Source organism: Homalodisca vitripennis, chromosome 4 (assembly GCF_021130785.1).
Source record: "Homalodisca vitripennis isolate AUS2020 chromosome 4, UT_GWSS_2.1, whole genome shotgun sequence".
NCBI lineage: Eukaryota > Metazoa > Arthropoda > Insecta > Hemiptera > Cicadellidae > Homalodisca > Homalodisca vitripennis.
Window position 1 is genome coordinate 201,372,769 of NC_060210.1, and position 25,677 is coordinate 201,398,445.

Below are 25,677 nucleotides of genomic sequence, written 5' to 3' on the forward strand. Positions count from 1 at the left end.
TGTTAAATAAAATAACAACGTTCTTGGCATTTTACCTTTTTAAGAATAACTTAATTAAAAATAAGTAAACAATATCTGTCCTGACAATTATAACACTGTTATCAGTAGGGATAAGCCCCTTAAAAGGCACGTTGCACAGCTATATCGTTCTTTCCGTATGGACAACAAAAATCGCGATAACCTCACTGTGTGTTTAGTCATGGATGGAAACTTCAAGAAATACAGTGTTTTTGACCGAGCTCCAATATCTGACTCAGGTACTTCCCGTTCCAATCTGTTTAATCGACCTTAATAATTTCCAGCAGTTAACGTAGTATTTAATTTTAAATGTTATTGTTCAATGGACAATCCAGCCAGCCTGGTAGTTGCGTGTTACTTGAATTCTTCAGGAAATACCTTTACATGAGCCACCGTCTATACGAGATGGGCCTTCCAGACACATTACGAGCGGGGCAGGGGGGGGGGGGGGGGGGGGCGTCTAGTATATAACAGACTCTCAGTATTGTAGCCGGACACCCGCACAGCTGTGACTGCTTGTCTGAGGATCTGCAGTTACCACAGATACACAATCAACATTACAATTGGTCATCTTCTACGTCAACTATAACATAGCTGACCGATTATCATTTAACAGTTAAAAACCGAGATTCGTTATAAAACACTTGTTCTCGCAGTGTCCAGTAACACAACTTGGTTTGTGTGTGGTATAGTTGAAACACCATGTTCTTGAAAGTGTCGGAGGTAAAACAATGTGTGTGTGTTTATAAACACACTTGTTTCTCCGTAAACAATGTTTCAGTAACACCAATGTGATGTGTATAGTAACTACCTGAACCACGATCAATGGATGTGCGTAACAGAAATGTGTAATTGTGTAAAATGTTTAAAGTAACACACATGTTCTCGTAAAGTTGTCGCAGTAAAACATTTGCCATTACTGTGTGTGCAAGGAATATAGTAACACACATGTTCTAGACCTGAAAGTTCAATGCTAACACCAGGTTCGTGTGTGTGTATAACTATCGTAAAGACATACTACAGGTAGGTTCGTAAACAGTGTCGATGTTAAACACAATGTTAAACTGGCAGCAAGTTACGTAGTTTTCGAGGCACATGAAATATAGCCTCATAATTAGTGTCCAGTATAAACACTCATGTGTGTATGTATCCTCATCTTTGTACTGGTAAATATGAGGAGTAACTCCAATGTGTGTGTGTATAGTAAACACACTAGTTCTCGTATCAGTAACGCCAGGGTTATTGTGTGTGTATTCGACGTTGTTTTGATAATTTAGAAAAATATAAATATTACTCATAATTTATCGCTCCCTTAACGTAATTACTAAAATTATACACACTATTTACAAGGTAGACACCTTACCTGTGTATATACTGTTTATTTATTATACAGTCTGATTAAAATCCTAATACCAGATATTATGCCTATTAATATATCACTATTTTCGTACAGAAAATTATGATTGCAAGTTAAACAATATGTGAGCTCCCTATTTTCTTCTGAGAGTCATAACAAGTTTTAATATAATTTTTCCTTATATTTCGTATTAGTCACTAAAGTCCGTCTCTTCAACGTTCCAGACATTACCGCTCACTAATTAACTGCTTTCTGGTTGTTATAGAATTCTGAAAATTTTAAGGTAAGTATTGGAAGATAATTGAGTAATTAACAATAGAAAAAAGAAATAAATTTAATACAACGTTGCCTTGAGATACTTTTTTAAGAATAACAATAATGTTTAAAAATAACGTAACAATACCCACAAATAGCATGTTATCAGTAGGTGCAATGATTAATTAATAGGGGGGGGGGGGGGGGGGGGGGGGGGGGGGGGGGGGGGGGGGGGGGGGGGGGGGGGGGGGGGGGGGTTGGGCGCTTAGGCAACAGCAATTATTCGTATTCTCTGGCCCGCAAGGCCCGTTTTATGGACAAAGTACATAACAACCGCCGGGTGTGACACTTCCTCTGTGTGTTTATGTTAATGGTTGAACTGCGGAGAGAAGAGTACAGTTATTTGCCGGCTCCACATATCTGCTCCAGGTACTTCACCGTTCTCTCATTGTTTTACTCGACCTTTGAAAACATTTCCAGAAGTTTATTATTCAAAACATATAATTTTCCTGTAGCACGGAACCAATGATGTAAGAGAAGCAATCTGTGAACAATTCCGTGTACATACGACAACAAGGTTTATACGACAAAAAACATTAGGCGACGGCAGCGGCACGGGGGGGCGGCGTCGGTCTAAACAGGACTCTCGTATTAACTTGTACCTGACACCCGCGCAGCAGCGGGAACATGTAGGCTCTAGTGGTGCTGCAGCATAAAAGGAAACATTCAGCATCAACACTGCGTACTATGGTTCATCTGACAAATCGTTCGATACAGGTCGTGAGCTGAGCGGAATGTCACGATTATCGCTAAGCACAGTACAACGATGTCCGGTTACACATGTTCTCGTAAAGTTCCAGTAACAAAACAGGTTCGTGTGTGTGTATAGTAAGGACACTTGTTCTCGTATTAAGTGTCCAGTTCACAATGTGTGTTGGCGTTATAGAAAACGACATGATTCATACTTTGTAAATTCCATAAACTAATTGATGTCGTAGAGTTGTTACAGACTTGGTCTCGTATGAAGTGTCCAGTTAACACCAATGTGTACAGTGTGTACTACTAACACACCTGTGTTCTCGTAAAGTATCCCAGACTTGTGTGGGTATGAGTCCTTATTTGTGTTACCGTAAACATGTTCTCGTCTCCAGTAACACTATTCTCTTCGTACTCATAGGAAGTTCCAGTAACACCAAAGTATTTGTAACACGCATGCTCCATTTAGTAACTTTTGTGTGTTACGTAGTAACACACATGTTCTCGTAGTCCCATAACTAGTACACTTGATATTTTATATAATACGTTTCTGTCTTACGATAAACTAATTTATTACGTAGTTAGTTACAGCGGCCTAAAATTTCACCCCCCATTTTAAAATTAATGAACGCTATCCACGAATAAAGACTCTTCGGTAAGAGAGGTTCTTGTTTGGTCAACACAACTTCTCAAAATCTCTATATCACAGAATGACAAGGTTTTGCAATGATTAAATTGTCCCCTTTTGTACTTATGTGCCGTGGATTCCGTAATTCCAACTTGGAGAGTTCACCGCCTATACTTTTTCTGGTTGTGAGTCATTAATATGTGTACATTACTTTAATTTAACGTTTATGTTTAAAAATTGCGTAACCACGTCTGCGCAATGCTACTGCGAAGAAACATACGTAAGCTGTTTGCAAGACCTCTTCACGGATTAGTATAATTGGTTATTTATAATATCAGGACAAGACTTTAAAAGGATTGTGAAAAACACTTTGTTAGAAAAACGTTTCCCGTAAAAAAAGAATCACCTGAGTGTGACGCCAATTACAGATGTCGTACAATACATCTGCTTAGATCAAAAGTTAAGATTATTTAGTCACTGTATTAATAATAATGTAGTACAAGACCTTTATAAAAGGAAACCTTGTTTTTAATTTGACCGTAATGTTTATTTATAATGTTATAGGGTAGGTGTATTTTTTATTCATTGTTTTGCTTGTGAAGAAAGCGTATTCTGATTCGGAGCGTTATTTTAATAACACCCTAACACCAAACACGCTGCCGCCTTACGAAAAAACTTAGAAAAAGGTTAATTTTGTAGATTTATCACAGCGCCTCTAAATTTCATTTGACTCTGGTAAACATTTCCAAAACACGGCTATACTTACAACGTGTTTGGACATGAATTGTCTCTGAAGTTAGGGTCAGTGGTAGGAATGCCGTATGCCACAAACGAATCATGAGTCCATTAATTGTCATTCTAAGTGTTGTTGTTTACATTGCGTAACCACGTGCTGCGCAGGCGCGTCGTTGCCGAGCTGAATAGAAGGAAAATTTCTCTTACTCAATCGGAAAAAGTCATGTTTTCTGTACTATTTCGTAATCTCCCGAGTAATAATGATTGTACCTACTTCACAGCCTATATAAAAGTTTTAATTTCCTTTTTAATTAGGTATTATTTTTTATTCTATTAAACTAACACCCAACAACACTTGTTTTTGGTCAACACAACTATGAAAAATCTCTATAAAGAATGACATGTTTTGCAATATAAATTGTTGTGTCTATGTGCAGGGATCCCGTAACTCCACAACGCCTAATGTTCCTGGTTGTGAGTCATTAATTTACAATACTTTTAATAAACGTTTGGTTTACATTGCGTTATCCCCAGCGCATGCGCATCGTTGGAGCTGACAACTCTTAGAAGGGGCAACGGTATAATATGTTTTTCTGTCAATGTTACATTCCCTGCTCACCGAGTGACAAATGTCGTAACAATATTTTATGTGTATCTGTGTTTCTATAATAAGTAAAGCCTATATAAAAAAGTTTTAATTTCCTTTTTAAGTAGGTAATTATTATTTTATTCTGAGACATAAAACCCAACACAAACACTTTATTTGTAGTGAAATGTTTAATGGGGGCTGATCATGTGCAGGATGCCTGATCTTTCAATGTCATCTCGCAGAATCTCTCAGAATTTACAGGTTAATTTCCTCACAAGATATACTTAAAGGAATATCTATGTTAATTGTTTGTACTTTTACAATATTCTCTATGTGTATTTTTGTAGTGAAATGTTAATGCAACGAAGATCATTGTGCTGGATGCCTGATCTTCAATGTCATCTCTCAGAATTACAATTCAGGTATTCCTTACAAGGAATATCAATGTTAATTGTTGTACCTGTTACAATATTCTTATGTGTATTTTGTAGTGAAATGTTAATGCAACGAAGATCATTGTGCTGGATGCCTGATCTTCAATGTCATCTCTCAGAATTACAATTCAGGTATTCCTTACAAGGAATATCAATGTTAATTGTTGTACCTGTTACAATATTCTTATGTGTATTTTTCGACCGATGAGCAAAATAGGTTCAAAAAGGGATTTCACATAGAGTGTTTATGAACATTTATATAAGTTGAGTACATTGTATCATTTTCAGTAAATTTTGAAAAAAAAAACACTATTCTATTAAGAAAACGACACCTTCTACGCACCTATATCAACATAATATTTGAGCTATATAACATAACATCGTAGCAATGAACATATAAACTGTGCGTTTAACATTTCACATACAATCTAGGCACTAGTAGCTAAGAAATTGTGTAACGTAATGATTCAACTGGATTGGTACTGTAGTCTATGTTGAGGTGTATGCGTAACTGATGCGTTACCAGACAATAATTTGAGCGAGAGGTTCGGTAAATAGCAGGACTTGGCGGAAAATTGTTTAGTGATCAATTTCCTGGGCGGGAACTGCGTCAGCTGATTGGAAGTACTTGGTAACTACGCATTTGCATTTAACATATGGTGCTACGGTGTTACTAATCAGCTAATTATTTTGATACGAAATCCGTCAACGCATAAGCGAGCACGACCACTTTTAAAATACGCTTGCAAAGCCAGGAGCAACAAAGAACTGACCCTTCAACTGTGACATATTTTGCGCTCCTACATATTGCAGTTTTACAGGGCCAGACGGGTTGGTCGTGGGATTTAGAGAGGTGTTCGCCCATCTAACGGGAAATTTTCTCTCACGAGGAACAATTTTAGAAATTTTCTAACTGAAAATTCGTGGTTCATTTTTGGAAATGGTACTTGGTCAATGCCTCAGATTATAACTACAAACTACAAGACGTTCAGTGTGGTAGTTATGAGAGAAAGTGTTTAAGAAAACAATCTTTAAAATTAAAATAAACAAATAATCGGTCCACTTTATGATTTTTTAAGCAATATAATAATTTTAAACAATCAGGATAAACATGAGATAGTTGTTTATTAATAACACGATCTCAAGATTATTACATTACCGAATAAACAGTACGTTCAAAGAAATATTAGTAAAGTTAGTTCGTTTACTTCCTTACTATTTACTTGTATTTAACAAATGCTGTACACGAGTATGTAGAGCTATATTAATCAAACGCTGTATAATATGTTTTCATTTTTATATATGCTCTGTATGAACTACAATATTTATTGTCTGCTCTGTATGAACTACAATATTTATTGTCTGCTCTGTATGAACTACAATATTTATTGTCTGCTCTGTATGAACTACAATATTTATTGTCTGCTCTGTATGAACTACAATATTTATTGTCTGCTCTGTATGAACTACAATATTTATTGTCTGCTCTGTATGAACTACAATATTTATTGTCTGCTCTGTATGAACTACAATATTTAATATTACATTTGAATAAAAATTAGAGTAAATTGTCTGCTCTGTATGAACCGACAATTAACTAAACTACAATCTACTGTATTTGTCTCCAGACGTTATGTAGTTAGTTATCTGTCTGCATCATTAACAGGTCGCCCCCAATACATAAACAATATTTAATATGATCATTTGAATAAAAATTAGAGTAAAATGTTCTCCTGTACAATTTAAACTAAACTAATCCTACTGTATTTGTCTCCAGACGTTATGTAGTTAGTTATGTGTACATCATTAACAGGTCGCCCCCAGACATGTCTGTCTGATTAATGATCCTGTTTACCGCTACAGTTTCTCCTGCAGTTTCTTTCTTCGTCCATCCTTTTCACTGTAAATACTATACCACATTGTTATGTGTACATCACTAACAGGTCGCCCCCAGACATGTCTGTCTGATTAATGATCCTATTTGCCGCTACAGTTTCTCCTGCAGTTTCTTTCTTCGTCCATCCTTTTCACTGTAAATACTATACCACATTGTTATGTGTACATCACTAACAGGTCGCCCCAGAGACATGTCTGTCTGATTAATGATCCTGTTTGCCGCTACAGTTTCCCCTGCAGTTTCTTTCTTCGTCCATCCTTTTCACTGTAAATACTATACCACATTGTTATGTGTACATCACTAACAGGTCGCCCTCAGACATATCAGCCTGATTAATGATCCTATTTACCGCTACCGTTTCTCCTGTAGTTTCTCTCTTCGTCCATCCTCTTCACTGTAAATACAACACATTGGTATGTGTACATCACTAACAAGTCGCCCCAGAGACTTCTGTGGTCACTAATAATTTTTAATGCTGAAATTTAAGCCTTTAACAAATCCGTAGGATACACGGATTAACATTAAACGTTATGATATTATTTATATCCAATTTGACTTTTTTTAACGGAACCGGGAGATATCTGTGGTAATCCTCGCTCGCAGAAACTGAATTCTCATTCAAAGTCATTTGAATGCGAATCTCAAAGTATTTAAATACACATTGCAGATTAAACATCGGTGTGCATTGTATGTAATGTCTTAGAACTGTCATTGACTTTGGCTCACAACGTGATATGTTTAGTGGGAGCTCAGCGTGGATTGGACGTCAAGATCTCGAATTTGTGCAGATTGTGTGCCAATACACTGTTTGCACACGTGCACGGGTCATGGCCGTGTACAGTTGTGCCAATTATAAGCACTAAATTCGGTTAAGTATAGTACACGAAGCAAAATAAAGTTATCAAAACAAATTGAGTTGCGTGTCATTACTTGTGTTATCGATACTAGAATGGTCAGGGCTGGAGGTCGACTGTAACATTGATATTAATTTCAGTCACAATTCTAAAATCTAATGAAACAATGTTATGATTGATCAATTATTTGTGCATTAAAAGGTTATTCTGTATTGGAAAATGTTTTATGTACATATATGACATCTTAGTATCAATGTTATTTGAGAGAAAATTAATTCACAATCAATTTTTTAAATTCTGCATTTGTAAACACGATATCTTCTATTTCCATATTTTTGTACCATTCACGGGTGAATCTTGGTTCAACGATCCTCGGTCCCGGTTACGTAACAAGACTGTGTTCGTTAACAACCCGCCCCGTCCAGTGACCTCGACCTCACAGACTGCTGCTGTGACCTCCACAGCCGTTAGCATCGCTTGCTCTGGTCACCTGGATCCAGCAGCTTAAGAGGTCATCGCCGGCCGTTGAACCGACTATCACCGGATTTCAAGATGCTATTTTTCAAAGCAGATGCTAAAAACCTGTTCCGAAGTGTCTACAAGTTTGGGTAGACCGACCCCATCACCGCATTCCACACTGCGAGGAGAACTCGAGAGGTTCCTCAAGTGTTTCTGTTTCCATTTCTATTTGCAGTTTGTTTGTTTCCCGTTGCCAGACTCGGGCTGGACAATCTGGGATCGCACCGGCGCGGCGTGGCGAGTGTGTATGTCGCCACACAAGTGCGATTGTCGCCACACAAGTGTATGTCGCCACACAAGTGCGATTGTCGCCACACAAGTGTATGTAGCCACACAAGTGTATGTAGCCACACAAGTGCGATTGTCGCCACACAAGTGCGATTGTCGCCACACAAGTGTATGTAGCCATACAAGTGTATGTCGCCACACAAGTGCGATTGTCGCCACACAAGTGTATGTAGCCACACAAGTGTATGTAGCCACACAAGTGTATGTCGCCACACAAGTGTATGTAGCCACACAAGTGTATGTAGCCACACAAGTGTATGTAGCCACACAAGTGTATGTAGCCACACAAGTGTATGTAGCCACACAAGTGTATGTAGCCACACAAGTGTATGTAGCCACACAAGTGTATGTAGCCACACAAGTGTATGTAGCCACACAAGTGTATGTAGCCACACAAGTGTATGTAGCCACACAAGTGTATGTAGCCACACAAGTGTATGTCGCCACACAAGTGTATGTAGCCACACAAGTGTATGTAGCCACACAAGTGTATGTAGCCACACAAGTGTATGTAGCCACACAAGTGTATGTAGCCACACAAGTGTATGTAGCCACACAAGTGTATGTAGCCACACAAGTGTATGTAGCCACACAAGTGTATGTAGCCACACAAGTGTATGTAGCCACACAAGTGTATGTAGCCACACAAGTGTATGTAGCCACACAAGTATATGTAGCCACACAAGTGTATGTAGCCACACAAGTGTATGTAGCCACACAAGTGTATGTAGCCACACAAGTGTATGTAGCCACACAAGTGTATGTAGCCACACAAGTGTATGTAGCCACACAAGTCCGATAGTGCTGTACGCGTGCCACCATTTTCTTGTTTGGTAGTAGAGACTTCGCGGCAATAAAAATGCCATACAGTAGTTCCACTTATAGTTTGTTAGGTGCTACTAAAAAAAATAAAAGAATATTATATTCAAAAGCTGCCAGAGAGGCAGAAAACATGAACCGGTGCTGCACATAAGAAGTTGTACTAAAGTCCATCCAGAATACAAAATTGTTTTTTATCAAAACACATTGTTCATTACAATAATGGGTTCAAAGACTCTAATCTGGTCCCTTTAGGCAAGAACGTAGCCAGGAAAGGATTTGGGGGGAGGGGGGGGTCCAAGCAATTGATATTTTCCTGTAGTGGACAGAAAGTAAGGCCCCATCATTTCCTTAAAAAGTTATTGGCCCGTTTTCTTTGTTGAGAACGATCTTTCAGGAGTACATATCACTAATTCTGAACTATTTAAATAATAATAATCGTTTAATTAGAATAGTAATTGAAAATATTGAAAATTGGGAGGGGGGCCGAACCCCTTGGACCCCTCGCTGCATAGATCCTTGCCTTTAGGTTTCTCTTTTTGGTTTAGTAAATTTTAAATCTTATACACTATTATAAAGAAAATGGCATCTAGAAATTCGTGATCGGTTTTAATGGTTTAAAAATTGTTTATAATTTTATACCAATCAAAAGCTGATGCTAACCCTTAGATGTTAAAAGTACATGTGTTATAGACTGTTTAATATGTATGATTGTAGAAAGGAAAAATATACAAAAAATAACCCTCATTGACAAATTGTCATATGTGTATTCTAGATGTGTTCCCTAGTATTCTTGTGGTATTTGCTAGTTACCTCTGAACGTGGCTTGAGAATAGTAATCCGGCTATGTTCCCTAGTATTCTTGTAGTATTTGCTATTTACCTCTGAACGTGGCTTGAGAATAGCACTGCGGCTATGTTCCATAGTATTCTTGTAGTATTTGCTATTTACCTCTGAACGTGGCTTGAGAATAGCACTGCGGATATGTTCCCTAGTATTCTTGTAGTATTTGCTATTTACCTCTGAACGTGGCTTGAGAATAGCACTGCGGCTATGTTCCCTAGTATTCTTGTAGTATTTGCTATTTACCTCTGAACGTGGCTTGAGAATAGCACTGCGGCTGTGTTCCCTAGTATTCTTGTGGTATTTGCTATTTACCTCTGAACGTGGCTTGAGAATAGCACTGCGGCTATGTTCCCTAGTATTCTTGTAGTATTTGCTATTTACCTCTGAACGTGGCTTGAGAATAGCACTGCGGCTGTGTTCCCTAGTATTCTTGTGGTATTTGCTATTTACCTCTGAACGTGGCTTGAGAATAGCACTGCGGCTATGTTCCCTAGTATTCTTGTGGTATTTGCTATTTACCTCTGAACGTGGCTTGAGAATAGCACTGCGGCTGTGTTCCCTAGTATTCTTGTGGTATTTGCTATTTACCTCTGAACGTGGCTTGAGAATAGCACTGCGGCTGTGTTCCCTAGTATTCTTGTGGTATTTGCTATTTACCTCTGAACGTGGCTTGAGAATAGCACTGCGGCTGTGTTCCCTAGTATTCTTGTGGTATTTGCTATTTACCTCTGAACGTGGCTTGAGAATAGCACTGCGGCTGTGTTCCCTAGTATTCTTGTGGTATTTGCTATTTACCTCTGAACGTGGCTTGAGAATAGCACTGCGGCTGTGTTCCCTAGTATTCTTGTGGTATTTGCTATTTACCTCTGAACGTGGCTTGAGAATAGCACTGCGGCTATGGAAATCTCGTAGACTGAATGTAACACGTGTGTGGTCACGTGATGGCAGTTGCACAGTTGCAATACGCTCAGCTCTGGAATCAAGTCAAGTTCTGCGTTAGAATACTGTTGCCGACTCTGCATGAAATTTACATGTCTTTGAGTTCCTTTCCGTAACACTTTCATCTCATCGACTTGCATCACTTAACAGTCCCGTCGTTCCACACTCAATTTTAATGTCCTTATAAAAATAGCGATGTTCTTATATTCATTGCTTACTAAAACACAAAATGTTTAATATGCAACTACAAAATATCATTTTAGTAGTACTAGGTTTATGATGGTAACGACTGCTTTTTGATAACCTGCAACATTCATACGATAACGGCCTTATCAACGGAATGAAGGTTAAAACGTTAATTAACTGTTATATATCATAACGTAAATAACAAGTGAGCTATTGTTGAGAAATCGTTGACTTATTACTGTAAGAAAGTTTATTGTCACCCCAGAGAGAATTGCTAACCTTTGCTCCGCTAACATCTCTCAAAGTGGCTAAAGACTGGACAAAACCGCACAAGAACTGTTGCATTTACTCTACTAAAAAAATCCAGAAATTATTTTTCATTTGTAGCGTTAGGTTACTAACATTTACATCATTAACTTGTTGCATGTACATACGTTGTTTTTGTGTACATTTAAAACCACATCAATTTAGACATAGCCAAGATGGAATATCGAAAACATATTATGATTACATTATGGTATGTTGAAATTTTTGCATATTTTTATTCATAAAATAGATTTTTTTTTAAATTTAAAAGGCATATTGAACCTGCTCCATGATATAGTACGAAATGAGTACTAAATTGTGGCGTAATTGTTGAAGCGTGGCCGAGCCAGCGATACGGGCGATCTGCGCTCTGGTTGACGTTGCCGATTCTCGCATTATTCGGATTCCTACTGATATGTTAGCTTGTGATAGACCTTCCTGTATGATGAAATCTCGCCACTTCTAACATCTAACTTAAAACCGAACAACAATTATTTGGTTTACAACACCTTTCTTCGAGTACTGGCTTGTACAGGGTTCTGATATGTTAAAGCGAACGTATATCCTCTTTTCATGAGCTACTCGTAAGCTACCATCAGAAATTCCTCTACGTTTTTCATTGTTTTTAAAATATATTCTGAAGGATGTCCTCAATCCGTAAAACTCCCGAATCGCAGCCGATACGAACTTCCGTACGATACACGATCTGCGCTATCTCCGGCCAACTTCCGACCTTGTCGCTGACGATTTAAAGTACTGCGTCAGTTGTAAAGTACGCACGGCATCCACCCAATGAGTTTAAATGTTTCTAAAGTACACGAACATTCTTTTATCGTTTAAATCGGGAATCTGTATTGAAAACCATGGGTGCTGACGTACTTGTACCACATTGAACTTAAGACAAAAACAAGGAATCGAAGAGATGTTGAAGAGATAATACTCGTACATAGTAAAGGGAAGAGAGAATGGTGCATAGAAATAATAGAGATTAAAGGATAATAGGATTCCTGACGTTTATCTTCGTTTTTTAACGTTGTTCTACTATCCTTTCAAATTATTCAACGTGAACAACAAACTTTCAATGAACAATAGAGGGATGATATTACAATTTTCTAAAATAATATTTATTTTTTTACATAGTTTGCGTTAATTGTATCTGATAAATAAGTACTATCACTTAACGGAAAACCTGATTCAAAGTGTTTAAATTTAAAGAGTGCATTTTATACATTCATGAATGTACAAAGAGCTGCGGTAGCTGTCTGTCTTTGTTAGCGAATGGAATACCGCAATTTCACTGGAAACGTGCCAACAAAATTCTCCAATAAACGATGATTGTGCCAATAACGATAAAGTGGTTTTTCATGCTGTTATATTTATTACTCAGATCGCTCTGTACTTATGCTGTCTCTGTCGTTATGTAAACTTACTTTGAATAATATAAGTAAACAATTAAAAATATGATTTTATGAAAACTTTTATGTTTACTAATGACCTCGTACGAGAGAGTGAGTGTGCACGAGTTTAATGTTAACTCGCCATTTGACAGCCCACTTCACGTTTCCATTGTAAAGAAACAATTTGACAACTAACGGTCGATAATTGACCCTATTCTGATCCGTACCCTTCGCGGATTCCAGCACACCTGACCAATGGATTAGCATAGCCCTTCTGGAGCGCGACCCAGATACATCAAAGCCCGGCCATTTCACGGGAGTTGTCGGGAGCTACAGCCAGGGTCGTGCTGTCAGTGCCCAAGGTCCGCGAGCGGTGGCGGCGTCAGGACAGGGTCTCGGACACCGGTATGGATATCGGACCGCTCAGCAGCTCAGCATCGCGGGCGTTGCACAATTAATACACGTACTCACACTAAATGCGGATATTACTTATTAAGATTCAAAGTAAGATAAGGATGATAAACTCTGCAAGATTTGCCACAATTTGGCCTCCTGTCTCCTGCACCTCCGTGGAAACTTTAACTGCAAGTCTGTTTCTCTCTGCAGTTTACTGCAAAGTAGTGAAAACTAATCTTTTTCATTGCAGTTTGTATAATCTAACTTAAAAACGTGACTCTTGCCAAGTGATTGGTTTTTTATCTTCAGAGTGAACTGTATATTGCCATCGTTGGCGGACTGTTGTTCGCTCATATGTACGTAGTCTTGGTCCTCACAGGAATCCTGGTGAGAAATTTCTTCCCCCTTTATATCGAGTACCGACAGTGGAACGATTATACAGTTCGGCTTGTCGAAGCGGAAGGAATTCAACACCTAGGACCTATTGAGACACAATATCGGGGATTGTAATAATGCGGTCCTGATAGTGCGCAGTTTCGTCCTCCCAGGGAGAAAGGTTCTGCAGGACCCTCCAGTGCTCCAGTCCCACAACCTTGTTCATGATATTCCAGTATTGGGTTGGATTCACAGTGAAAGTCTCATTGTTCCCTTACGTCTTGTGACAGATATGGAAGTGGAGACGACCTCAGGGTAGACGGAGGACGATGTGTAATGGATGCCCAGTAGAGGGTCGTGGTAGCTCTGGGTCGGCAGACATTCGATCGGCTTAAGAATTATCCTTGGATCAACAACCTTCCTGGAACGTAGTGGTAGGACTACCTCTGGTGAGGAATTGTAAGGGTAAGGTTACGACCCGACATCAGAGTCGACTAAGTACTTTTACTCCAAGCCATCCTTGAATACGCGGGCCGTGATAAGGTGTTAGCAATGACCTTTTTAGTGGTTCAGAAAATGGCAATCAGAACCAGTTAGCAAAATATTTAATGCCATTTGAGATATATATTTATGAAGGCGTTCCTTGTGGTGATAATTTTGCAACTGCATAATGTACTTGCTGACGTGCTCGGTTGATACCTGCCATTACACGTCTGCTGGAGCCTCTCCGCACCGCCCTCACTGTCGGTCGAGAATTGCTTGTGGCGGGAAATTGCGAAAAATCAGCTGATTGCGTCAACTGGATAAAATTACCGTCGTTCGTCGCAACCTTTATGGAAACTTGAGGCACAGTACTGAAGGATTTCTTCATTTTATAATTTTGGTAATTTTAAAAAGGCTTACCTAAAATCAGCTAGTTTAAAATAAGAAAACGATCATTCATGGTTGTTGTCAAAAGTTTGCCCTTGATACCGCTACTAGTAGGAAAACGATAATTTTATTTCCAAATAAATAATATTATTTATTTGGATACATTTTTTATATTATTATTATTATAATAATATTTCCAAAACTTTTTGTAATATAACATTTCATGACATAACCCTACAGCTAGGATTTACAATAACATTGTTAGAAATAACCCTATATTAAGTTGCATAATTAATCAAGAATGTGGAGATTAACCCACAACATAAGCAGTGAAATTTGTAGAACACACACTTATCATCCTAGATTAAGAACTGAATCTATTTGCTTTTATTACCAAGGAATAAATAAATAGGGATGAGGAACCAGCAACTGTGATAGAACGGAGATAAATTGAAAAGCAGATTGCATACAATTGTCATTGCTTAATGAATGTAAAAAGCTGGAGCGGATGAACTATGAACGCCTATCAAAGTCGGTCTTTTAGTTTGTTTACAGGTCATGGTTACTATTGAACTCGCACGTACAGTAAGAATGTACTTTGACTGTAAACCACTGTTTTTGAATTGGGGTGGTTTAAATTTGGAATCTAAGTGTAAATCTATATTCCAAACAAGACAATTTTGATAACAATTCAAGTTCTTTGCTTTGATGACGTAAAGAGTAAATGCAGCCCAGCGGGTAGCAGGCCTACTGTACACAATGACGGTTCACTGAGGAGAGTTAAAAAGTAAACACGACGGCTCTGTGTTTCAGAGGCCAAACAACTGTGTAAGTAGGCTATTTACACATTCAGTTGGCCTGTAGAGTACACTTGGCAATGGTGGAGCCTTGGCCACTGAGATTCACATTGAGAGCGTCTTCACTTTGCTTGACGGAGTTTGTGTTTGGAGTATCCGGTTCCGTAGCCTATTACTAGGGTCTGGAAGTCACTTCTGGGGCACACGTACTGAAACATAGCAGAAAATGTGTTACGTCACAGCTGGCAAATCAATACCAAATATAATAACACTTTGGTTGTTTTAATGTGAAAAACTATTTTTTAACTTAAATAGTAGTTTACTAAACGTTTTCGTCAGGAAGACAGGAGAAGACGATTTGAAGATAATATTTAGAACGTGCGGCAATGGAGCGGTACTACAAAAGAAAGAAAGGAAAAGAGATTATGTGTTCATTGCCATATGTGCTAACTTTTATTGTTTCTTCTTTTCTTTTTTTTTAACTTTTTTGTTTTCTTCTCACATGACAAAGAGGATAAATTCCAATGTTAGAAACGTTGTGTTATATATATATATATATATATATATATATATATATATATATATATATTGTAACATGTAACGATGGCAAATCTTCGAAATTCTATTATCCATTGAACTCCAGCTTACAATACAAATTGGTCTAATATCCACTGGCGATTCTGCCTCGACATCTGACTGCCGAGGACCTAGATTACTGGGTGAGATAACGCCACCATTCATCACCTCATTAGAAATAACGTTCTACTCCCCAGTCTTATCGGAGAGAACATGAACCTTTCAACAGGCTTATAAAATATCAACAACTGCTGATAGCAATGACCTTCTAATCTGGCAGCAGTGACCTCTGCCCTCCAAGCGTCATTTATTGATTTCTCACATCATTTTAGACATTAATACGCCGTAATGTTGATGGTTTTATTGGTTTTAAGTTAATAGAATCATAACTTCTCTGTGTATCCCTTATCAACGTTGCCATCTACGTCACATACGATTGCACTTTTGTTGCAATGAATACAACATAACGCTCTAGAGTGTTACCGTAATTTAGGCATTTGCTAATTGATGCAGTATTTTTGTTAATATTTTGGAATTACAATACGCAACATTTTGAATCGTTTACGTAACTTGTATTTTAAACATAAACTCCGTAAAGTCATCCTAAAATTGTGTAATAAATAATTTGCAATGTCATACAAGGTATATAGTTGTAGGTCTTCATTACTTAAAATCCATACATTATCAATATTTATTATCAATCTCCTTTTCAATAATATGCTTTTGCTTTTAAATTTTAAAATCGGAAAATGTTTTGGCTATATGGAATTTTCTAGAAATGAATGTTTAAAATAGTTAATGGAAGATGTAAAAATCAAAACCTTCATTTTTGGAACGAGGCCTTTCGAAACCAAAGGTTTTATTGTCAGATGACTTCACAAAGAAATATAGGAACCACACTTTTGGTAGTTTTAAAATTATTAATCATTGTTACATGCAGTAAGTCGGTGTTCTGCAAGATAATTGAAGAGTAACGCAAAGAACATACATGCATTCTACTAGCAATGGGAACCATGTCTGTTTTGTTATCGGCCAGAATTGCACTCTTAGAACGTTAATTAGTGAGAAACAATCTCGGGTACGTTTATACTACGATAGTCAGCCAAGGTCCCTGTCACGTGACCCGTGACAATGTTGTTAGGTTGCCACCTCATTTACCGCCTCACTGCACAATTTGGCAACACTGCAATCAACTAATCAGCTGTTCTCTCCCCTACGTCACCAGTCATCTGTCAACAGATTGTTAACATAGTTAACAGCATCCACGTGGAATTATTTGGAATTTTCTTCACGACCCACTAAACATGATTTTAACTTACCAGTACTATTTTACCTTGTAGCCAGAGACAGGTATGAATGTATCAAATATTTACCATTTTAAAATGACTTTTCCGATGGGGATTTGCTTTGAGCAAGATAGCCATCCATAAAACGGTTGCCATTTTATTTAAATGGTAAAAAACTGGATTTTTGCGCAGTTTTGCCTCATTAAGTACTTTAATTCAAGATGATTCTAAATTGTATTCTCCGTGTACTGTTACCTCATGTTGGGGAAAGGGAGGGCATAATTTGAAGTCCATATAATAAATTTAAATAATTTAATTGTATCAGGACTTTTAAATCTTTTCATGCTTTCGAGAGAGGAGAACAACTTATTAACTGTCTGCCTTCCCTTGGATACGTCTGGGGAACCCTAAACTGGTGTTTGCTTGATATTTAAAATGTATACACAGAATAAAAATTAAAATCATTGATAAACTAAAGTATGATACAAATTATGTTTTACTTGCGCTCAGCCTTACATACAACCAAGTGTCACAGAGCGCATACTGGGTCAATAATTAATACACCAAAACTAAAAACCAGGAACAATAACAGGTCCTGATTGATTTTCCTTTCCTTTCTGGTTTAGCCGAGATAAAGTGTGGGCAATTAAGAGCTCCATTAGCAGGCTTTATTACTGGTCGTTAGCAGGACGGCCAACATGACAGAGAGAAATTATAGCGTGACAGTTGGCAGGACGCTCTATCCTAGAATCGGGCTGGGCGGTTTAATAGTGCGGTCAAGCTTTTATCTTTATACTTTGTTTTATTGTCAAATCTGAGAGCCTTTGTTGTAAGGGCTAGGAGACAGAACCGAGTAACCGAGCCTTGTGTAGTCTCTATATTACAGTAAAATTGAGAGGAATGGAAAATATAACATTTTATAAAGTATTTTAGTCGTTCACTTCTAAAACCGAAAAGATTTCATTTGGACTATGAACAGTAATATGTTTTACGTTTCAAATGTAAACTAATCTTAGATTTTTTTACGAAAAAGGAATTTTTAGCCGTTTATTATGATGAATATAAGCCTTCGAGTAACGGTGAATATGAACTTGAGTAGAAAGTAGAAACTCCTTATCTACATAAAGAGTGCCCAGATGTCTGAAACTTTGACTTGTGAAGATCGATTAGAGCTAAGTTGACGTGTCAGTACCTTAATAGCTATATCACATTGTGTTAACCCTGACATGGGGTATTCAGATAAAGAAAGCAAATATTAAAAAGAAAAGAAAATTTATAATATCGAGGTTAGAAATGTTTATTTTTTTATGTAAAAAACAAATCTATTTAATGGACATAAAAACCTGACATAAAACCACGGCAAACTTAAAAAGCTTAGTGAGGTCTCAGGTTCACCGAGGACAGACTATAAACCGTACTGCACTTCCTACGTGTTATGAGACTATGACATGAGAGAGGTCATGAGGAAGTATCAGTCTGTAGAAAAAATCTGTTGCGGTTGCTTGTACAAGGCAAGTACGTACATATGTTTCCAGGCTTATGAAGAGTGAAAACTTATAGCAACAGGGTTATGTACAAACTATAAGTACAGATACAAAAAACTGGTTCAGTAGTTTCCTGCTTCAATAGTTTCTTAGTGAAGTTGTTTAGTGTACTATATACAGTGAAACCAGTTCTAGTCACAAAGATAGATGTTATTATAACTAATAGAACATTGGTTTTGCTTGAACTGCAGCGTGCTCTGCAACGTGACCGAGTGTTACATAAGTTCTGTCTCCCTACTGAAACATATGTGCTTTTACACATGTTACTTTACTCATCATTCAACTGTAGGTTTTGTATTTTACCTTCACTTCCAAGTCGAGAGTAGCTCTGCAGATGTACCGTCAAATCTATCGTCGAAATCATATCGTACACAATATACAGCCACATGTAAAACTGACTCACACATAGATACAAATTCTAACATACTTCTAGAAGTGCTGGAAACTTGAAATTTGGCACGCAGGTATTTTTTATAATATGACCCACAGGAAAAGTCTGAAAACCGGCATTTTTTATTTTTAAAACCCTAAAAGATCGCATAAATCGCGCAGTAAAGAACCACGTGTTTTTTTAATCCCCAATAACATCAACCCCCCTCCCGGGAAATTCAAGACCAGAGTAACTCCCAAGTAGATTTATCCCCCTGATCAACTAAATAATATAAAAAAGATTTCTGACTTATATTAAGTACTCTTCAGGTAATAAATAAAACAGCTTGTCTCATAACGCCCGACCCTGTGAACCTGAAATTTGGAAACTTAATCTCCAGATTCAAATAATACTTAATTTCTGTCCTACCCGAATTTGGAAGCCTACTTTTGGTCATGTAACAACTGCGGGTGACGGTATCACAGGCGCGAACACTGTTTATTTGTCGCTCATTCAAAAACACTGAATTACTTTAAATCAATCCACATTCAAACCGACTGAACAGGATCTTTTCACAAAACCTATCGAAGCTTCGTTCCGTAATAAACATGTTCACCTCCAAAATGAGCCTTTATTTGTAATATATAACATCTGCAATATAGAACTATACGCACGACACGGCTCTAGAGCTGTTCTATGAAGAGTACTGCACTTAAATATTTCTTGGACAGTAAACTTAAAATGTTTTAGATAGATTTTATACAAAGTAATAAAATAAGATTGATGTTTGACGTTGTTACTTGAGTCAATTGGGCAAACTCAAAGGTGAAACTTATGATTCATTTTATTGAATTGTGACTTGGATAAAATTCCAGCCCAATAGTTAATTAAACTAAGACGACAAGGTGATAAATATTTTGTTTTTCATCGCAACCCATGCACGTTTGAATCAATCCGATTTTATATTTCATCGATATTTGTATCGGTTAAAAGAAACCAGTCCTAAAATAGCCTTCTGATACATTTAAATACATATATATGTTTACATAAGTTCAACTTAATAATTATAAAATCCTATGCATAATTGATTGGCTGAGCGTCAGCAAAGCCTATGACTCGAGGGGCTAGAAATACTTTATTCTGTCTTTCCGTATGTCCGCACGAAATCTTTAAAACGAACTTCAGTCAGTCATGAATTTTGTATCAAGTTTCATTCATATGTAGCCTAGACAGTTACATTGGTGTATGTCTATTCATGGAATTTGGCTGAGCGTTATTAAAGCAAGTGCTGGTGGGGTAACAATTACTGTATGTTCACAGGACATCCCAAGCATGAACTGAGCTACTGAGTTGAAATTTGTCACACAACTTAGTGAAGCCTGTTACAACACACGTAGTATGGCATACTCCTAAGGTGTTGTAACGAACACACATTAACGGGCATTGATTTCAAATGTTTTAATTCTTGTAAGGAAATGTATGAAAAACGACCGTGCACTTATGCAACGTTCTAATTTTCCAATCTTAAATGGGTTGATACCCTACAACTCTTGAGCACCCTTGGGGTAACAAACTGCAGACACCAACGGTGATACACTATCTGCTATCTGTGGTATTTAACAAGCCTGACATGTGTCGCAAACATTATTGTCACAAACATGGCCGTCTGTCTGACCCTAGCGTATCGGACTGAGATGTTGCAAAAACCCAGCAAAGTTCGAAGGACTGCGAAAAAAGCATTCCACTCCGGTCACCTCCACCGTGCACAAGAACCCCACCTATGAGCGGCAGGACTTCCTGAATAATCAATAGACCTCAGAGACCGGTTTGATCGGCTGATTGTAGGATGGCATGTCCTCAGGACCAGGACAGGGTCACAGAGGTTCCGATGAGTAATGGTTGGATAATCTTGTAACACGAGCAATGAAATAAAATGATCAGGTGGTAAATTTGCTTCTGGATACAATAATGCATATTTACACCATTGATTTAGCTTTTTATAGCTTGGAGAACAACACTTCATACATTTAGAAGTGGATAAAACAAAAACGCTACTGCTACGATTAAAAATCTAATTATGATAGAAATAAAACATTTATGTAGTTCTTAATTTTATTTATTGTGTTCTGTTTGTGAGAAAAACGATATAAATTTTGATTGATGTTTGTTTATTAAATCAAGTGGGACGTTTTCATCAATAACTGTTCTGCCTTATTGTATTTGATTCAGCAGAACACTTAAATGAAATAAATACATTTAAAGGTAAAAGCAATGCAACGCGGTAAGTATGTTTAACAAAAAACATTGTAACAGTTCAAACTGGATGTTATAATGCTTAAATGGAGACGAAGAATCTAATGCAACACTGAATTTAAATTCGAGAGAGTAAAACATTTGAGATATAATAAGCATTTTTGTTATATAATGTAAGGAAGTTGTTATAGGCACTGTAGAATAAGAACAGACTATAAGAGTAAGCTAGTTTGCACCATAATATTGGGCCCTGAAATAAACAATCTTGAAAATTATTGAAATGAAATGAAAATCAGATCTGGTGTCCATATCCATAATGTATTACTACGCCTGCTATACATAGTACTTTACTTGTTGTAGAAGTAATCGTAAGATGTTTCACATACAAAGTGTTGCCAGGTCTTCATTTCTCAGTCATGTTCCTCTTCATGATGGCAGTTCATGTTGACGTTCCTGCTGTCTCTGTTCAACACCTCCAGAACTAATTACTTCTTCATTTACAGACCTGCAGAAGATGGGGGAGGCTGCTGACCCAATAGCGCAATTGATCGGGAACTTTGGGAGGTGGCAGTTCATGTTGACGTTCCTGCTGTCTCTGTTCAACACCTCCAGAACTAATTACTTCTTCATTTACAGACCTGCAGAAATGGGGGAGGCTGCTGACCCAATAGCGCAATTGATCGGGAACTTCGGGAGGTGGCAGTTCATGTTGACTTTCCTGCTGTCTCTGTTCAACACCTCCAGAACTAATTTCTTCTTCATTTACAGATCTGCAGAAGATGGGGGAGGCTGCTGACCCAATAGCGCAATTGATCGGGAACTTCGGGAGGTGGCAATTCATGTTGACGTTCCTGCTGTCTCTGTTCAACTTCCCCTGTACTTTCCACATCTTCTCCCCGACTTTCCAAGGTCCCCCTGGGGACTTCTGGTGCGCGCGACCCTCCGCCTTCCGCGACGTCGACGTGGAACAGTGGAAAAACATCAGTGGGAGAACGACGATTGTGGTAGGTCATAGGAGTAAATATTCGAGTGTTCCTGATGGGAAAGAAAATGTCGAGCATACAAAAAATATCAAAATTTTAGAAATAATTTTTAACAAGAGTCGAAATGATCCTGAGTGTTAATAAGTGCTAATAAAAGGTTAATATTGTTCTCCTATCTACTCTGAGGCCTTGCCAATAAGAGAAGTTAAGGTTATTGATAATAAATGGTTTAATCTTAGACAATATTTCTCAGGTGGTAAACTAGTTATATTATTCTTTTATGTGTACCTCGATGAATTATTTTAACTGTGTCATTTTGTATTGTATCAATCTACGAATTCACCAAAATGAATGGAAAGTAACAGACTTTATTGTTTTATCTGCAAAACTAATGTTTCATTCCAATGTCAATAACAACTTCATACATATGCACCACGAGAATAGTTTATTCCAAATGTAAGTCACATGTTCATTTCTAAGCTTACACTATAATTAAACTCAATCATATTCCGCTGTGTCATTTTCCCAGACATGTTATTCATAATTTTAATTTACAGGTGGTAATTTGGTAATAAAATAACGAATAAACCTTAGATTTAAACTATTTTAACACAGGTTTTATTAGTTACGTGTGATTTTCATCTATGTGATTGTAAGGCTTTAGAGAAAGTAAATAGTATAAAATATTTACGTGTAATTGTTGATGAACAACTAAGGAATTTCTGCAGTGCAAAATTATTGAGATAGTTATATTTTGCTCTGATTAACTCTCGGCTGTAGTATGGTGCAACATGCTGGGGAGGTACTTAAAATATTTATTAGAAAATCTCAAAATTACACAGCATCATGTTTTACGTATAATATTAAAGAAATATAAACATGAGAGTTCTTTTCCTATATTTCTACAGATGAAAATATTACCATGCCAAAATCTATTTATTTTTAAAAGTAAAAGATTATTTTTTATTAGGAGTGGAGATATGAGAACCTATTTGACCTATAGATAGTACTCGTTTTAAATACCAATCAACAATTTCGTGCGTTATTTAGGACCCAAGCATTTTAATAAATTGCCAGCAGATACAAAAATACGTAATAACTTAAATTAATTTTGCAGACACGTTACTGCTTGGCTTTTCTTTATTCATAATCCTGATATCTTAAGTAACACCTTTTAATAAATCGTATAGTACATTTATTGTAAATAACATGGTTGACACGTTATAAAATTATATCTTCTCATATTGGATGTAATATTGGATTTTAAACTTAATATGTTTTATGTATGTGGTTATTGAGTTTACTAACCTTGGCAATAGTATTTTGTTATATTATAATATTGTATATTTTGTTGGAAATTTTATTTGGTTTATTTGTGCATTATATCCTTCTTTGAATCTATCTTTCTGTATTGATTTATTAAGTATTTAAGTTATACAGATGCGTCAGAAGGCGTTTTTCTTTACTTTTACTTTTTTGCCACATGCTAGAGTAATTCTATGTTTTTAAAATGTTTGAACTGTCTTCTTAACTGGCCATATTACTACAAAAGTGGCCAGTAATGTTTTCCAAATAATGTAACTGTTGTATTTATGTAAATAGTGATTAGAAAATAACTTATTTATTCACTTTATTTTATTCTGAATCTGGACATCCTGAATCCGATTAATTGAGAATAGTGAACGACATATGACGCCATTAACATAAACCTGTAAAAAACGAGGAAGTAATTATTCATAAATGATAATGACTTATAAAAACTTACTAGATTGGAATATATTATTGCTATTAACTATAATACCACAGCCAATGTTTCTATCCTGCAATAATCTACACAACATATAGGTAAGCCTACATCGGCTACCACTCTGAAGTAAAAACATTTTGAAAAAAATAAAAATAAAAAAGTATTAATCAGGCACCAGATTGGTTTTAATAGTTTATTCAAAAGTAATAATTTATGTTTTGTTTTCAACTTGTCTATTGATTTAAAAAGTAATGCAACGAAGAAGTAGTAAAGGTGGCGTAATACGTACTTTTTATATAGAATAGAACATTTGTATACTTGATGGTCCGCTGGATATGAATTGTACCGAACTGTATAACGATTGCTGACCACTGACCAGACCCCTTGTCCTGCAGGACGGCGAGGAGAGATACGACCCCTGCTGGGTGAAGGATGTGAACCTGAGTGACGTCACTGCCCTGACCAACAGCAGCCTGACGACCTTCCGGCCGTGCGACCACTGGGAGTACGACCTCACCACCGGCAGGAGTATTGCTAGCGAGGTATGTATGAAGCAGGGCCCAGGCCGGTCGTGACCGCTGGGAGTACGACCTCACCACCGGCAGGAGTATTGCTAGTGAGGTATGTATGAAGCAGGGCCCGGGCCGGTCGTGACCACTGGGAGTACGACCTCACCACCGGCAGGAGTATTGCTAGCGAGGTATGTATGAAGCAGGGCCCGGGCCGGTCGTGACCACTGGGAGTACGACCTCACCACCGGCAGGAGTATTGCTAGCGAGGTATGTATGAAGCAGGGCCCGGGCCGGTCGTCACCACTGGGAATACGACCTCACCACCGGCAGGAGTATTGCTAGCGAGGTATGTATGAAGCAGGGCCCGGGCCGGTCGTGACCACTGGGAGTACGACCTCACCACCGGCAGGAGTATTGCTAGAGAGGTATGTATGAAGCAAGGCCCGAGGTCTTCTGCTACTGTCCAAACTATCTTACTACAGAGCATTCACTCTTATTAGTGATGTCTATTGTGTATATACCGATGACAAATTTAAACGCCGTAACATTTTCATATAGTCAAACGCATCGGATATATCACGGCTTATCGATAAAAGAAAAGTGATAAAGCCGTTTCGATTTGATGGCTTCAGTATAAAACCTACTTTTATAAGTGCTTGAATACAGCTGAATGTTTAAAACAGGCCGATAACAACACACACGCGTGTTGCTCAGACAGGAAACCACCAGCCAACTTAGTACCAGCTGGTTGATTGGAACATTCATTGAGCAACTTATCACCTTATGTATTTCTTTATGATGGTTCCCAATCATTTGTGATTTTTACGCAACACTTTAAGCAAGTACTGACTAGCTCTATGTACCGTCAGTATTTATATAAACATTAATATATGAACACATGGACCTGACCTTAAAAAAACATCCCATCGCATGCGACATAGGTCCCGGTCACAGTGAACGCCTTGCATGCCAGTATTACAGTAGCGCCTGCAATAAGTTTGACTGCTATTACAGTACTCTTTTGTTTACACAAATTGCGTCATAAATTTGCAGGCGCACAGCGTTATCATTGTATCAGTTTTATTTGACATTGTATTCACAAATGAAACTCTCAGTATGTGAGTAAGTCTGGTTATTTTGTGTTT

At 37.5% G+C, this 25,677-nt stretch overlaps 1 protein-coding gene across 2 annotated transcripts in view; it reads left to right on the forward strand.

Annotated features, from left to right (window-relative positions):
• The window catches only part of LOC124360903 (organic cation transporter protein-like), a 131,505-nt gene that overhangs the window by 92,281 nt on the left and 13,547 nt on the right, over positions 1-25,677 (forward strand). For both annotated transcript variants that reach the window (XM_046814894.1, XM_046814895.1), the window contains exons 2-3: positions 22,059-22,294; positions 24,416-24,562. In XM_046814894.1, coding sequence (XP_046670850.1) covers positions 22,059-22,294; positions 24,416-24,562 — 383 coding nt within the window. The remainder of the gene's footprint in view (positions 1-22,058; positions 22,295-24,415; positions 24,563-25,677) is intronic.